Source organism: Pan troglodytes, chromosome 10, assembly GCF_028858775.2.
Source record: "Pan troglodytes isolate AG18354 chromosome 10, NHGRI_mPanTro3-v2.0_pri, whole genome shotgun sequence".
In the NCBI taxonomy this organism is placed as follows: domain Eukaryota; kingdom Metazoa; phylum Chordata; class Mammalia; order Primates; family Hominidae; genus Pan; species Pan troglodytes.
Genome location: NC_072408.2, coordinates 27,787,557 through 27,803,419, shown reverse-complemented (window position 1 = coordinate 27,803,419; position 15,863 = coordinate 27,787,557). Strand labels below are relative to the sequence as shown.

The following is a 15,863-nucleotide window of genomic DNA, read 5'->3' as shown; positions in this document are numbered from 1 at the left end:
TCTCCATGAGGGCGCCACCCCTGTAGCAAACTTCTGCCAGGACATCCAGGCATTGCCATACATCCTCTTTAATCTAGGTGGAGGTTCCCAGACCTCAATTCCTGTCTTCTGCACACCACAGACCTAACATGATATGGATGTTGCCAAGGCTTGGGGCTTGCACCCTCTGAAGCCACAACCTGAGCTGTACATTGGCCCCTTTCTGCCATGGCTGAAACAGCTGGGACTCACGGCACCAAGTCCCTAGGCTGCACACAGCAGAGGGTCTGGGGCCTGGCCTGTGAAATCGTTTTTTCCTCCTAGGCCTCTGGGTCTATGATAGGAGGGACTGCCACTAAGGTCTCTGACATGCCCTGGAGACATTTTCTCCATTGTCTTGGTGATTAACATTTGGCTCCTTGTTACTTATGCAAATTTTCTGCAGCCCACTTGAGTTTCTCCTCAAAAAATGGGTTTTTCTTTTCTATCACATCCTCAGGTTGCAAATTTTCTCAATTTTTATGCTCAGCTTCCCTCTTAAACATAAGTTCCAATTCCAAACCATGTCTTTCTGAATACATAAAACTGAGAGCTTTTAATAGCACCAAAGTCACCTCTTGAGTGCTTTGCTGCTTAGAGATTTCTTTGGCCAGATATCCTAAATCATCTCCCTCAAGTTCAAAGTTTCACAGATCTCTAGGGCTAGGGCAAAATGCCACCAGTATCCTTGCTGAAACAAAGGCGCTACAGGCCCCATGCAAGTCTAAAATTCAGTAGGGCAGTCATTAAACCTTAAAGTTCAAAACTGATCTCCTTTGACTCTATGTCTCACATCCAGGTCAAAATGATGCAGGAGGTGTTCTTGGGCAGCTTTGCCCCTGTGGCTCTGCAGGGTAAGCAAAACAAGAGTGACTTTTACTCCAGTTCTCAACAAGTTCCTCATCTTTATCTGAGACCACCTCAGCCTGGAGTTTATTGTCCATATCACTATCAGCATTTTGGTCAGTGCCATTCAACAAGTCTCTAGAAGTTCCAAACTTTCCTACATTTTCCTGTCTTCTGAGTCCTCCATATTAGTCTGTTTTCATGCTACTGATAAAGACATACCCAAGACTGGGCAATTTACAAAAGAAAGAAGTTTATTGGACTTACAGTTTCACATGGCTGGAGAGACCTGACAAGCATGGTGGAAGGCAAAGAGGGGCATCCTATAGTGTTGGGCAGCTCTGCCCCTGTGGCTTTACAGGGTACAGCCTCCTTCATGGATGCTTTCATGGGCTGGCATTGAGTGTCTGTGGCTTTTCCAGGCACACGGTGCCAGCTGTTGGTGGATCTACCATTCTGGGGTCTGGAGGACAGTGGCTCTCTTCTCACAGTTCCACTAGGCACCGCGCCCCAGTAGTAACTCTGTGTGGTAGCTCTGACCCTACATTTCCCTTCCACACTGCCCTAGCAGAGGTTCTGCATGACTGCCCCACTCCTGCAGCAAACTTCTGCCTGATCATCCAAGCATTTCCATACACCCTCTGAAATATAGGCAAAGAACCTCAGTTCTTTACTTCTGTTTACTCACAGGCTCAACACCACGTGGAAGGTGCCAAGGCTTGAGGCGTCCACCCTCTCAAGCAACAGCCCAAGCTGTACCTTGGCCTCTTTCAGTGACAACTGGAGTGGTTGGGATGCAGGGAACCAAGTCCCTAGGCTGCACACTGCTCAGGGACCCTGAACCCAGCCCATTAAACCACTTTTTCCTCCTAGGCCCCTAGGCCTGTGATGGGAGGGGCTGCCATGAAGACCTCTGACATATACTGGAGACATTTTCCCCATTGTCTTGGGGATTAACAGTTGGCTCCTCATTACTTACGCAAATTTCTGCAGCTCGCTTGGATTTATCCTCACAAAATGGGATTTTCTTTTCTATTGCATTGCCAGACTGCAAATTTTCTGAATTTTTATGTTCTGCTTCCCTTATAAAATGGAATGCCTTTAAGAGCACCCAAGTTGCCTTTGAATGCTTTGCTGCTTAGAAATTTCTCCCACCAGATACCATAAATCATCTCTCTGAAGCTCAAAGTTCCACAAATCTCTAGGGCAGGGGGATAATGCTGCCAGTCTCTTTGCTAAAATAGAACAAGAGTCACATTTGCTCCAGTTCTCGACAAGTTCCTCATCTCCATCTGAGACCACCTCAGCCTGGACTTCATTGTTCATATCACTATCAGCATTTTTTGTCAAAGCCATTCAACAAGTCTCTAGAAAATTCCAAACTTTCTCACATTTTCTTTTTTCTTCTGAGCCCTCCAAACTGTTCCAACCTCTTCCTGTTACCCAGTTCCAAAGTCGTTTCCACATTCTTGGTTGTCTTTTCAGCAGCACCCAACTCTACCAGTACCAATTTACTGTATTCGTCCATTTCCATGCAGCTGACAAAGACATACCTGAGACTGGGCAATTTACAAAGGAAAGAGGTTTAATGGAGCACTCACAGTTCCATGTTGCTCAGGAAGCCTCACAATCATACAGGAAGGCAAGGAGAAGCAACTCACATCTTACATGGATGGCAGCAGCCAAAAAGAGAACTTGTGCAAGGGAACTCCTCTTTTTAAAACCATTAGATCTTGTGAGACTTATTCACTATCACAAGAACAGCATAGAAAAGACTTGCCACCATGATACAATTATCTCCCACCAGGTCCCTCCACAACATATGGGAATTCAAGATTAAATTTGGGTGGAGACACAGTCAAACCATATCACCCTCCAATCTCCAGGAAGTTCCAAACTTTCTGTCATTTTCCTGTCTTCTTCTGAGCCCTCCAAACTGTTCCAATCTCTGCCTGTTACTGTGTTCCAAAGTTGCTTCCACATTTTTGGGTATCTTTACATCAGCACCCCACTTCTGGTACCAACTTACTGTATTAGTCCATTTTCACACTGCTATAAAGAACTCCCAAGACTGAGTAATTTACAAAGAAAAGAGATTTAATTGACTGACAGGGCTATGGAGGCCTCAGGAAATTATAATCATGGTGGAAGGGGAAGCAAACATCCTTCTTCACATGGTCATACAAAGAGAGAAGTGCCAAGGAAAGGGGGAAAAGCCTCTTATAAAACCAGCAAATCTTGTGACAAGTCACTCACTGTCATGAGAACAGTAGCATTGGGGTAACTCCCCCTATGATTCGATTACCTCCCACCAGGTCCCTCCCATGACACATGGGGATTATGGGAACTACAATTCAAGATGAGGGTTGGGTGGGAACACAGCCAAACCATATCACCTGGTATATGGACTTTCTCTTTACTTTTGTGTATATGTAATATCTGTGAAGACCTAGACTTTACTAAAGCATTCAGTAAAAGTTTACTAAATGAATAATTTTCTCTCTAGTTTTTGTTCCACATTTCCAGGTAAATGATGAAGTATTGATAAGTGGTAAAAATAAAACTAATACGAAAAAGTGGTCTACAGGAGATGCTGATCTAATTGAGACTGCATTAAAGAGTTAATAGTTCATGCTGGCTATGGTGGCTCATGCTGCCTGTAATCTTAGCTACTTGGGAGGCTGAAGCAAGAGGATCACTTGAGGTCAGGGGTTCAAAACCAGCCTGGGAAACATAGTGAGGTCCTGTTTCTACAGAAATAAATAAAGTGAGACTGCTGTCTCTACAAAAGTAAATAAACAATTAAAAAAACAGTATAAGTTAGCAGGAAGATCAAAAGGGATATTTGGGTCTATTTAATGAAGTAGATATGACTTACTCTGGGAGCAAGAAAAAAAAGAAAAGTCTTAATAATAGCACAATAATGAAAGAAAAAAAGCCAATTTCTATGGGGGTGACAAAGAAACGTGGAGGTCATCTGCCAACATCTTTGTGGAAGGGCTAGTCATTCTTTTAACAGTTTTATTTTGATATACTGCAGAAATTTCTTGTACTTTACAGAATAAAATTAATTTTTAAAACATAGTGAAGAAAAAGGACATTAAATTATCTTGAATTAATTTTGAACCATACAGACACAGAATGACAATTATTAAATTGAATGAGTGCTGTGGGAAATGAACACAGGCAGAGTCAAAAGGAAAAAAAATTATGATATTCATAATTTCTTCATGAGATGGACTCAAACTAACTGGCAAATACTTTCCAGGATACTTTGGAAACAAAGATCAATTAAGCTCAGAACTTGCCTTAAAGGAGTTTACAGTCTCTCTGTGAGAGTGCCAAGAAGACAAAAACTGAAATACATGTGCTATGTTTTATGACAGACATATTCTTGTGACCAAGATGGGCTTGCCATTTCTCTCAGTTTGACTCTATTTTAGACTTCTAGACTATAGGCCCCTGACCTCCCTCTTGTTAGAACATTTACTTTAGAAAACCTGTAATAGCAAATTCTTTCTCTGCCCCTCTGGAATATAGATAAATCTTCTCCCAGCCTCTAATTAGCTTTACAGTCGTACAAAATAAAATTTAAATTTTAAAATTTAAAAAAGATTTAAATGAAGGAAGGAAGGATGGAAGGAAAGAAGAAAGGTAGGCCAGCAGGCAGGCCTATCTCCTAGTCTCTGTTGGGAGGTAGGAGCCTAACTTTAGTAAGTACCAATTAACAGGTGGCTTAATCATACTAGCCAATGCTCCCATAACATCCTCCAGCACCTTTTCAATAGCTCACAGCAGCATTGAACAATTCTCCCACCTTTTGCTGCAACAGAGTTCAATCTGTCTCCCCTATTACAATAGTCTTGAATAACGCCTTCGTAGCCATTTTAAACAAATGTCTGGTGCAATTTCTCTTTGATACATCAAACCATGGCAACACAAATGACACAAACTGTGGAAAATTAGGTAGAATTTTTTTTTAAAGGACCTTATACCTGGGCTGGATGTAAGTAATGAGAATTAAATAACACTGGGTGAAAAGGAGCTAGCAGTATTCCAAGCAAAGTTTGAAGAACTGGGACATAGGCAAAAGTGTATGGGGCACAGGCCAAGACCCCTTATATCAATTCTTCCATTTGAAAGCCTCCTAACAAGGGCAGTAGATACAATTGAAATTTAAGTAAATTTGAATTCTTTCTATGAAAGTCAATAAAATACATTAATACATCAGATTTTTTAAAGCAAATTAAAAATTACTCTTCTATCTCTACTTGTCTATTTCTACTTCGTTTTTGTTATAAATCAAATTCTGTTGAGAAATGTTTAAATGTTAATATACTTTTTAAGCTAATCCTTTGAATCAAGAGAGTTACAGAGGACCCCTGTCTGAAGGACAGGTTTGAATCACAGTTGTAGCAAACACTCTTCAGTTTAAGGTGATTATTTCATCTTAAAGTTATACACATTGATGGCAGTGCCTTCATAGGGAAGAAGCTAACAAAAGCTCAATTTTCCTCTTTTTTCCTTCCAGGGCAGTCCCCATGAGAGCAACTGTTCTCTTATTAATACTGTTAAATGTTAGCAATAAACCTCTCTGGAATTATACTGAATAAGAAGGTGACGTAGAAGAAAGTTTGTACCAAATAAATTTGCGTAGATTAGAGCCTGCAGGTGGTCTAAAACACGCCTGTATTGGGAGCCAAATTGTTCTGTACTGGAACCTTTTGAAAGGAGAACAAAGAGCCTTTCATTGCTCCAATTCTAAATGCAGCTTAGTACTTCATTAGAAACCTCTTAGTTCACTGTAGGAATCTTTCAGATTTAATTATAAGGTGGGATAAAAACCTTCTTTTCCTAGGATACCATATTGAAACATTTTATTCTGTTTCCTGGGACATCTCCAAGTTTTACAAACTATAGAAGTTATCTGTGGATATTTATTTTTTTCTGAAACCTAAGTATTAGGCAAAGTCAAGGTAACCATTTTAGCCAATATGAATTCTGATATTCACATTACTAAGAGCCAAAAGCATTGAAGTTAAAAATTAAGAGACCTAGGTTCCCTTTCTGGTTCTACAACCTTGCAATGTCATTTAAATTTCTGAGCCTTAGTTTAATATTTGTAAAGTGAGGCAGCTAACTGATAAGCATTGATTCCCCCTTCATTTCTAAAATTCTGTTACTCTATGTGGCCAATATTTGGTAAATACTAATGTTGCTCCATATTTATCATTTTCTTGGTTGTAAAGAAATACTTTAAAGATAATATTTCCAAAGCTACAGTATCAAATCATTGTGGATGGGATATTTTTAAATTGTAATATAATGTGGTCAGTTAACTTTTGGAAGGCATGAGCAAACAGAACCCAAAAAGTCTCTCATTCCTGCTTTAGTGAACTTGATAAAAACGGGAAGGTATGACAACCCAACCCTACAGAACAGAAAGAAGTGGAATATGTGGTTGTAGCATTTGCTGCTAAAGGCTAGGTTGACAAGTTGAGCCTGTTAAATCTCCTGGCCTGGGTCCTTCAATTCCCAACGCCTGCATCTCTGCGTCTGTATTTTCCATGTGTTTGAGTTCAAAGAGCAGTAAGTCAGGGCCCCTGGGAACAAAGCTTTTCCAGAGGCTAAGCTGACAATACCTTCATTCAGTGGAAAAACTGTCTTATTCTTAGTAAGACAGCAAACTACCTGGCTCTTTGAAATGAAAACAAACAAAAAGAGAAAACTAATACATGTTTATTAAGTGAAAAAAATGAATGAATAACCCATGAATTCCAAGTCTTGGCTTCTAGCTCTGAATCTCAAGATTAGTACAAATTTTCTAATGGAAGTCTTTTTATTTGCATCAGATAAATGAAATATAATTACTTTGACAGTAGCATATTGAAGAAAAACAACTTTAATTTTCCCCCATTCTACAAAAAGTAATTAACAGGCCAGATCTGATCTAAAACTCAATTTGCAAAATTTTACTTCATAAGTTCATAATTGATAAGGACTTCTTTATGTTTGCTTATGTGTGCCTACAACCAGGTGCTTATATGAGAGCAAAATGGATCAGTAGAAGGTTAATCTCCTTACAAGATGGTTGGAATGAGCCAAGTTGTGCATTATCCTGACTGTGATAAAAATAGGCACGAAATGATCAGAATGTCTTTCATTGGTTGTATTTTTGGTAAGAACCTTGAGAATATTAAGATTGTACTTTATCTGTAAAGGTAGACAGAAATCACATACTATGTTCTTAGGAGCAGTGTTTGTGCAATGTCATTGCAAGGGTCATGGATTTTTACTAATTATGCTATTAGTCACTATTTGTTTCATGACAGGATAAATAGGAGAGTAGCTTTAGAGGCATAAATAAAAATGATTTTATAGTCAATTAAGCTAAATAGGTTAGATTGGCCACATGATGCCCTCCAGCCAATTATCACATGTGATAGGTTGTCACTGTCACTGTTGCTACTGCCCTGGTTCAAAGTCACAGTCATCTCTCACTTGGATAATTTCAATGGTCTCCTAACTGATCGCCCTATGTCTATCCTTGCTCCCTTCTCAACCCCAAGCATATTCTCAATAGAGCAGCTGAAGCAGTCCAGTTAAAATGAAAGTTGAGTCTACTAACTCTTCCATTCAAAACCACTGACCATTTCCCATCTTACTCAGAGTAAAAGCCACAACCCTTACAGTGACCTATAGAGTCCCACCTTCCAAGCTTGTCCAGGCTGACTTATTTGTTGTTGCTGTTCTTCTGTTTTGTTTTGTTTTAGGCTTTTAGCACCTGAAACCATGGTTTTTAGTTTCTGTCTCTAGTGATAAGCAGAACAGTGGGATGAGGAAGGGGCTTTACTGGCCCAACCAGAAACAGAAACTAAGAACCCATGACTGTATTCTCTCCCTTGGACAGTTCGTTCCCGGCTGCCTCTGTCTTGCTGCTCCAGCTATCCCAGTTCTCCTGCTGCTCCCTGAACACCCCACCCAGTGTACATCCCCGGACCTTTGCACAGGTTGCTTTCTCCTCTCTTTGGAATCCACTTTCCACATACAGCCCCAGGGAGCACTCCCTTGCTTCTTGCAGGTCTTTTCTTTTTCTTTTTACAAATCTTTCCCTGCTTTACATCTTTCCTATCCCTGGATATCTTACCTAAAATTTTAACCTATCTCTATAATATTTCATATCTCCCTCCTTTTATTTTTATGCCCATATTTCTCAGTATTTATCACTACAGTAAATAATACTGTATCTAACATACTATAGATATACTCACTTGTTTTGCTTATTGTCTACTGATCCCACTAGAATGTACTTCTATAATGGCAAGGATTTTTTTTTTTTTTTGTCTTTTTTTCCCCACAACTCTGTCTTTAGTACCTGGAAGGATGCCTGGCACAGAGCAGATGCTCAATAAATGTCTGTTGAATGAACAAATCAATACTACCTCCTATCTATTCACATGGAGTTCCCCTAACCAAGCCAATAAAAACCTATGATTGGTCTTTATGGTAACTGAAATTCTTTCACTTTTAAATCGCTAACATAACCTGAAGCAGCTGGGCGCAGTGGCTCACGCCTGTAATCCCAGCACTTTGGGAGGTCGAGGCAGGCAGATCACAAGGTCAGGAGATCGAGACCATCCTGGCTAACATGGTGAAACCCCGTCTCTACTCAAAATACAAAAAAAAAAAAAAAAATAGCCGGGTGTAGTGTTGCGCACCTGTAGTCCCAGCTACTCAGGAGGTTGAGGCAGGAGAATGGCATGAACCTGGGAGGCGGAGTTTGCAGTGAGCTGAGATCGCGCCACTGCACTCCAGCCTGGGTGACAGAGCAAGACTCCGCCTCAAAAAAAACAAAACAAAAAACAAACAAACAAAAAAAACCCCAGATACCCTGAAGAATAGGCTTCAACTCCTTATTATTATTTTTTTCTAACTTCATGACTTCATGACGGAGAAGATATCTTTGTATCATATGTGTTATTATTATAGATTCCATAGTCTGGAATTTCTATTATGATATTGGGGAAGGGAGCTATCTGTAGTCAAACTCCGCAAATGATGTTTAGACTTGAAGTATTGTGTATTTCATGAGAAGCATAAAATCCATCTAAAGTAAGAAAGCAATCCCAGGGAAAACACATTAGAAATAGGTTTTAGAACTTACTTGGAGATTCATTATTTTCACAGGTTTCCTCTTCATTTGGTGCTGCTGCTTCTTCCTCCTCTTCTTCTGGGTCATCAGTATCTCCTGACTCATCGCTGTCTTCCACCCATTTTCCTGGCATTAGTCCTGCTGAATCATAGGAGTTGCACAGAGGCCCCACAATGTGAGAGATGAAGGATTCCTGAAGGTTGGCCAGCTGAGGAGCAGAACGATCCATGAAGGGGCTTATGGGTAATCCAAGGCTGGCCTCTTCATCACCCTAGAAATAAAATACAAGTGAAGTCAACATTCACCTGGCATCTGAAATTTGTAAATATGTAAAACCCCAGGCATTAATGCACAAACTTCTTTACTTGACAGCTAAAGGATCCTACCTCAAGTGCTAAGGTTCCTATAGAAACACTGTTGCTAATTAGTACTTTTGTGAACTTGAGGTTTTTGCTTTTTATCAAGGAGAAATACAGAAAGTCTAAATTCTAATGTATAAGTAGATGATATTTTAATCACACAAGTCAGCGTCTTTTATATGAGAATATAAGTGCACGAAAATGCAATGGTGAGGCTGGGCGTGGTGGCTCACGCCTGTAATCCCAAGCACTTTGGGAGGCCAAAGTGGGCAAATCGAGACCAGCCTGGCCAACATGGTGAAACTCCGTCTCTATTAAAAATACAAAAAATTAGCTGGGTGTAGTGGCAGGTGCCTGTAATCCCAGCTACTTGGGAGGCTGAGGCAGGAGAATAACTTGAACCCAGGAGGCGGAGGTTGCGGTGAGCTGAGATCGTGCCACTGCACTCCAGGGTGACAGAGTGAGACTCCATCTCAAAAAAAAAAAAATGCAATAGTGAGAACAATTTTTTAAAAAATATATAAATGTAGCCTATTTTCCTTTTTTTGCTTTGGCTTCCAGAAAGCTTTAAAGAATTTATTGCTCAATTCAAGGGGTTACCTTATCTCAGATTTTGTTTGAATTTTAATATATCTCCTGTGATTGTGTGGTTTCTGATATTCTTATTTATCTATATGTTTAATAATATTACTGTACAAATGTTTTATTTTGAAGTGCTTCAAATGTTTCTGAGGAAAAAAGGGAGATTTTTAACCAGCAGTTATCTAGCAAAATTAATAAAGGAAATATCCCAAAATATCAGCAACAATTATGCCTAAGAAGTGGTATTATTATACATGAATTTTCCCTTTAATTTACATTTTTCTGCATTTCCATATTTCGAGAATTATGAATTAATCCCATTCTTAGGAAAGGCAATACATGATTTCATGATGTTTTAACTTTCTCCCATTCTGTAGGTTGCCTGTTCACTCTGATGGTAGTTTCTTTTGCTGTGCAGAAGCTCTTTAGTTTGATGAGATCCCATTTGTCAATTTTGGCTTTTGTTGCCATTGCTTTTGGTGTTTTAGACATGAAGTCCTTGCCTATGCCTATGTCCTGAATGGTATTGCCTAGGTTTTCTTCTAGGGTTTTTATGGTTTTAGGAGAAAATTTTTGCAACCTACTCATCTGACAAAGGGCTAATATCCAGAATCTACAATGAACTCAAACAAATTTACAAGAAAAAAACAAACAACCCCATCAAAAAGTGGGCAAAGTATATGAACAGACACTTCTCAAAAGAAGACATTTATGCAGCCAAAAGACACATGAAAAAATGCTCATCATCACTGGCCATCAGTGAAATGCAAATCAAAACCACAACGAGATACCATCTCACACCAGTTACAATGGCGATCATTAAAAAGTCAGGAAACAACAGGTGCTGGAGAGGATGTGGAGAAATAGGAACACTTTTACACTGTTGGTGGGACTGTAAACTAGTTCAACAATTGTGGAAGTCAGTGTGGCTATTCCTCAGGGACCTAGAACTAGAAATACCATTTGACCCAGCCATCCCATTACTGGGTATATACCCAAAGGACTACAAATCATGCTGCTATAAAGACACATGCACGTGTATGTTTATTGAGGCACTATTCACAATAGCAAAGACTTGGAACCAACACAAATGTCCAAGAATGATAGACTGGATTAAGAAAATGTGGCACATATACACCATGGAATACTATGCAGCCATAAAAAAGGATGAGTTCATGTCCTTTGTAGGGACATGGATGAAACTGGAAACCATCATTCTCAGCAAACTATCGCAAGGACAAAAAAGCAAACACCGCATGTTCTCACTCATAGGTGGGAACTGAACAATGAGAACACACGGACACAGGAAGGGGAACATCACACACCGGGGACTGTTGTGGGGTGGGGGGAGGAGGGAGGGATAGCATTAGGAGATATATCTAATGCTAAATGATGAGTTAATGGGCGCAGCACACCAACAGGGCACATGTATATATATGTAACAAACCTGCACGTTGTGCACATGTACCCTAAAACTTAAAGTATAATAAAATAAAAAAACACAAACCTTTCATTCTATATATGAATCCTACCTATAGTAACCATAAAATTTCATTCTAATCTCTGTTTAAATATGTCCAATGACAGTCAATTTATTACCATTAATAAGGTGTCTCAGCCTATTTTTTGGATACCTTTAGCAATATAAATTTCTTTCTGACATTGACCTGAACTCTACCTCCCAATAACTTCTATAGACTGGTATATTCATACCTTTTTTAGGGCAGTAGGGAGGGATCTAACTTTTTTTATGAATCAGATCCTGTGCTAAGTAAGTTACATAATTTATCTTCTTTAATCTCCACAGCAATGTTGATTAACCGACTTCTAAATTAGTATGTCACTCCTTTAAATATCTGAAGACAGTTATATTTCCCCAAGAGTAAATATCTTCATTTTTTTCCACATGCTTTTCTGTCACTTATTCCTGTCCTTTATGCATGCTCCTTCACCTCCACATTCTTTTTAAGAGTGGTTCACAGTGCCAAACAGGAAGGTTCAAGTGCATTCTGATGGGTGTAGGGTAATGTCAGGAGGATCACCCCCGGCTTATGTAATTGTGGTAGCTTTCTGAGTAGTCTGTTAACTCTTAGTTATCATGTCAAATGAAATGTCTATTTCTTTTTAGCTTTTTCACATAATGCTCTTAATTTTTTTACAAAAGTGAAGTTAATCTAATATACAGATACATTCAAACTACCATATACATATACATATAAACTATTCCATGTACATTTAAACTACCTTCTATGATAATAAATAAATTTTTTAGGAAAGTAAGTGAAATTAATGTGAGATGCATATACATTTAAACTACCATATACATACAAGCTACTCCATATACATTTAAACTACCTTCTATGATAATAAATAAATCTATAAAAAAACAGTATTTCAAGGATCTTCCTAATGTCTGACTTCCACTATCTCAATATCTTCTTCCCCCCAAATGCTTGCAAATAACTTTTATCATAGAGTTCTATGATTATATTTTAGTCCAATTTTTACACGTCACTTTTTGTCTCCTGATCAAAATTGATCAGTGCATTTTCTGACAAAAGTATGAATATAAAATAGAGTGATCATACTTTCATAGCTGTTAGAAGCTTTGAGCAATTCATGAGCAACCTGTAAGTACAGATTAAGCTGTATTAAACAGTTGTCAGTTACCTGTTCGTAAAATTCATTGACAATACCATCTGTCCACTGAAGATGGAGTTCTTTACATTTAGCTGGACCATTGATATCAGCCAACTTTATACACATTTGACAAACCAGTAGACGATCATTTTCATTGGTCCAATCTATTCCAACATCATCATTTACCTATTTGAGAGATAAAGTTAATATATGTTTTGCTTTGATAAAAACAAAAGTTGAAGAGAAGAGAAAAACAATAGAACATTTATTGTCTTCATATTATACAGGGATCATAATACCAAATAATTGGGAACCTCTAGCTACTTAAAAATGTTATTGGCTGTGTAAATTAATGGTAAAAATAGTTCACGAAAAAAGTAAAATAACGAATTATGGATAAAATTATAATAATGGGTGACAGGGTGAGTGTAGTCAAAAATAATTTAATTATACATTTTAAAATAACTAAAAGAGTATAACTGGATTGTTTGTAACACAATGGATAAATGTTTGAGGTGACAGATACCCCATTTACTCTGTTGTGATTATTACACATTATATGAATTTATTAATGTAACCCATAAATATATATACCTACCATGTACCTACAAAAATGAAAATTTTAAAAATCATTAATTATTGAATTAGCAACAAATGCTTTTTAAAATTGGCATATATAATCAATTACTTCTCTTTTCTTTTTTTGAGACAGAGTCTTGCCCTCTCTCTCAGGCTGGAGTGTCATGGTCCAGTCTTGGCTCAGTGCAACCTCCACCTCCCGGGTTCAAGCAATCTTCCTGCCTCAGCCCCCCCAAGTAGGTAGGACTACAGGGGTGCGCCACCACACCTGGCCAATTTTTGTATTTTTAGTAGGGATGGTGTTTCGCCATATTAGCCAGACTGGTCTCGAACTCCTGGCCTCAAGTGATCCACCCACCTCGGCCTCCCAAAGTGTTGAGATTACAGGCGTGAGCCATTGTGTTGGCCTTATTATCAATTACTATTAAAATAATATAGTTACAGTTCATATAAAATTGTCATAACTTAATATTTGGGCATTTACTTTTGAAGTATAAAATTCTGCTTCAAGTTTTTGATCTGTACTGCTGCCAGATAATTTATACAAATATACCATAGAGATGAAAACAAATTAAATCAAACAAAAACCACAATGACAGAATGTGTTATTCCTCTGTAGCACAAAGTAGAATCTATAGAGACAGCATCTCAGCTTCTTGGGCATCTAGATTCAGATCAATACCTATATTTCTGCTTCTGGTTAAACATTTTATTGTATTCCATTTTCACATTTCAAATATGGGAGTTCATAGTAACACGTTTTGTTCAACAGTTTGCTTCCATGATATCTTTCAATGTGTCTATAAAATGAAGACTGATGCAGCCGGGCACGGTGCCTCACACCTGTAATCCCAGCACTTTGGGAGGCCGAGGTGGGTGGATAATGAGGTCAGGAGTTTGAGAGCAGCCTGGCCAACATGGTGAAACTCCATCTCTACTAAAAAAAAAAAATACAAAAATTAGCCAGGCGTGGTGGCATGAGCCTGTAATCCCAGCTACTCGGGAGGTTGAGGCAGGAGAATCACTTGAACCCAGGAGGCGGAGGCTGCAGTGAGCCAAGATCGTGCCACTGCACTCCAGTCTGGGCGACAGAGCAAGACTCTGTCTCAAAAAAAAAAAAAAAAATGTAAACTGGGTACAGCTCTATTTACCTTGCCATTAAATTTGGCTACGAAGTCAAAGTGTTTCTTCAGGTCAGTGGCCAAAATTGCTTCAATGACAAGGAAACGGAAATGCTTAAATTCCACATGGTCAAGGTTAACTAAGAAGTTATACTCTGGCCGGGACATGAAAAGATTCCATGCAGCAGCTGCGTGATGATTCTCCAAAACTGAACGATCATTATATAGCACCGCCTAGGCAAATAAGACAGTTAAGAGTTCAACTTTTTAAGAAAACAATCACAAAAATCATGAGAATATGCAATGCTTTTGAAATTGCTTTTTATTCATACAACAAAGAAATGTAATCACGTGACTCCTGCTTATTAAGAATCACTTATTACTGTACAATGACTCTATTATTTTTCTTGGTTAAATTTCCCCTTTTTGTAAGATAAATTCCTTTCCTTGAAAACTTAGTCCAAACTCTTTTGAGGGGGCACTTGCTTATCTTAATAGATAATTTTTAAAAGATTTTTTCTTTAGATTTCTTTGTAGGGTACAGGAATTTAAACATAAAAATTATATACAAATAGAAAAGAGGAGGGAGAAAGAAAAAAGAAAAAAATTATATTTACATATATATGTAAATATAAATATAATATATAATTATACCAATGCCACAATACCTCAAGAGGTAACTAGGTTACTTTCTCTATCTGGCATAAGCATTACCTCCTCTTAAACACATACAACTATTAAAGATGAATGGAATACCCAAAATGTCCATGACTTAAAACATTGTCACTCCACTCCACAGGAAATATCACCTTTTATCTAGTATTCGGAGACATAAAATGACATTTACTTGTTTGAAATTCTCTAATAATGCAGAGAGAAGTTTTATTAGAGAATTTTTTTTAAAAAAGGGAAGCTGCCTACAAAATGCCTGAACACTAGTGTGCAAGATAGCCTATGGAGAAATAAAAAGACATAGGACAAAAAGAAAACACTAAGCACAGAATATTAACATAGAGGTATATAAAAATGTAGACGTGTAAAATAATCTGAATGGTAAATTATCCTGGCCAGTGGATTTTTGCCTATATTTAGAAAAAATAATTCTGGTGTATGAAAGACAAGTGGAAAGAAGGTAGATAGTCAAGAAAAAATTATCAGATAATTTTTATTGTATATAGATTCAAGAAAAACTATAGAATAGCCTATAAGATAACCTGTGGAAATGAACAGCAGTGGGATAGAAGAGGCAAAGAAGAAAACAGAAAAGTCAATATTGAATGAAATTGGCCTCTAGATCTTGTAGAAGAACAGAGGATCTCAGAATATTTAGCAACTTGGGTTCAGCTAATTAAATAAATGAGGGGCTAAATTTGATTGTATAAATGGGTATGTCTACATACTTAGTGATGAATTTTTTACTTAGAATTATACACCAAGATGAACTTTAAATTTATTCACTGTTTTTGGAATCTATGTTTAGGCAAAAAAAAAAAAATCCTCCAATGAAATAAATTGATATTAAAATCCTACCAACCTATAGATAATGTCATAAGAATCATAATTGTT

The 15,863-nt window shown here is 38.0% G+C and overlaps 1 protein-coding gene across 4 annotated transcripts in view; it reads right to left on the bottom strand.

Annotated features, from left to right (window-relative positions):
• The window catches only part of PDE3A (phosphodiesterase 3A), a 308,613-nt gene that overhangs the window by 16,141 nt on the left and 276,609 nt on the right, over positions 1-15,863 (bottom strand). For all 4 annotated transcript variants that reach the window (XM_054663100.2, XM_520783.8, XM_054663101.2 and 1 more), the window contains 3 exons: positions 14,328-14,531; positions 12,628-12,783; positions 9,029-9,287 (listed from right to left, as the gene is read on the bottom strand). In XM_054663100.2, the coding sequence (XP_054519075.1) occupies positions 9,029-9,287; positions 12,628-12,783; positions 14,328-14,531 (619 nt within the window). The remainder of the gene's footprint in view (positions 1-9,028; positions 9,288-12,627; positions 12,784-14,327; positions 14,532-15,863) is intronic.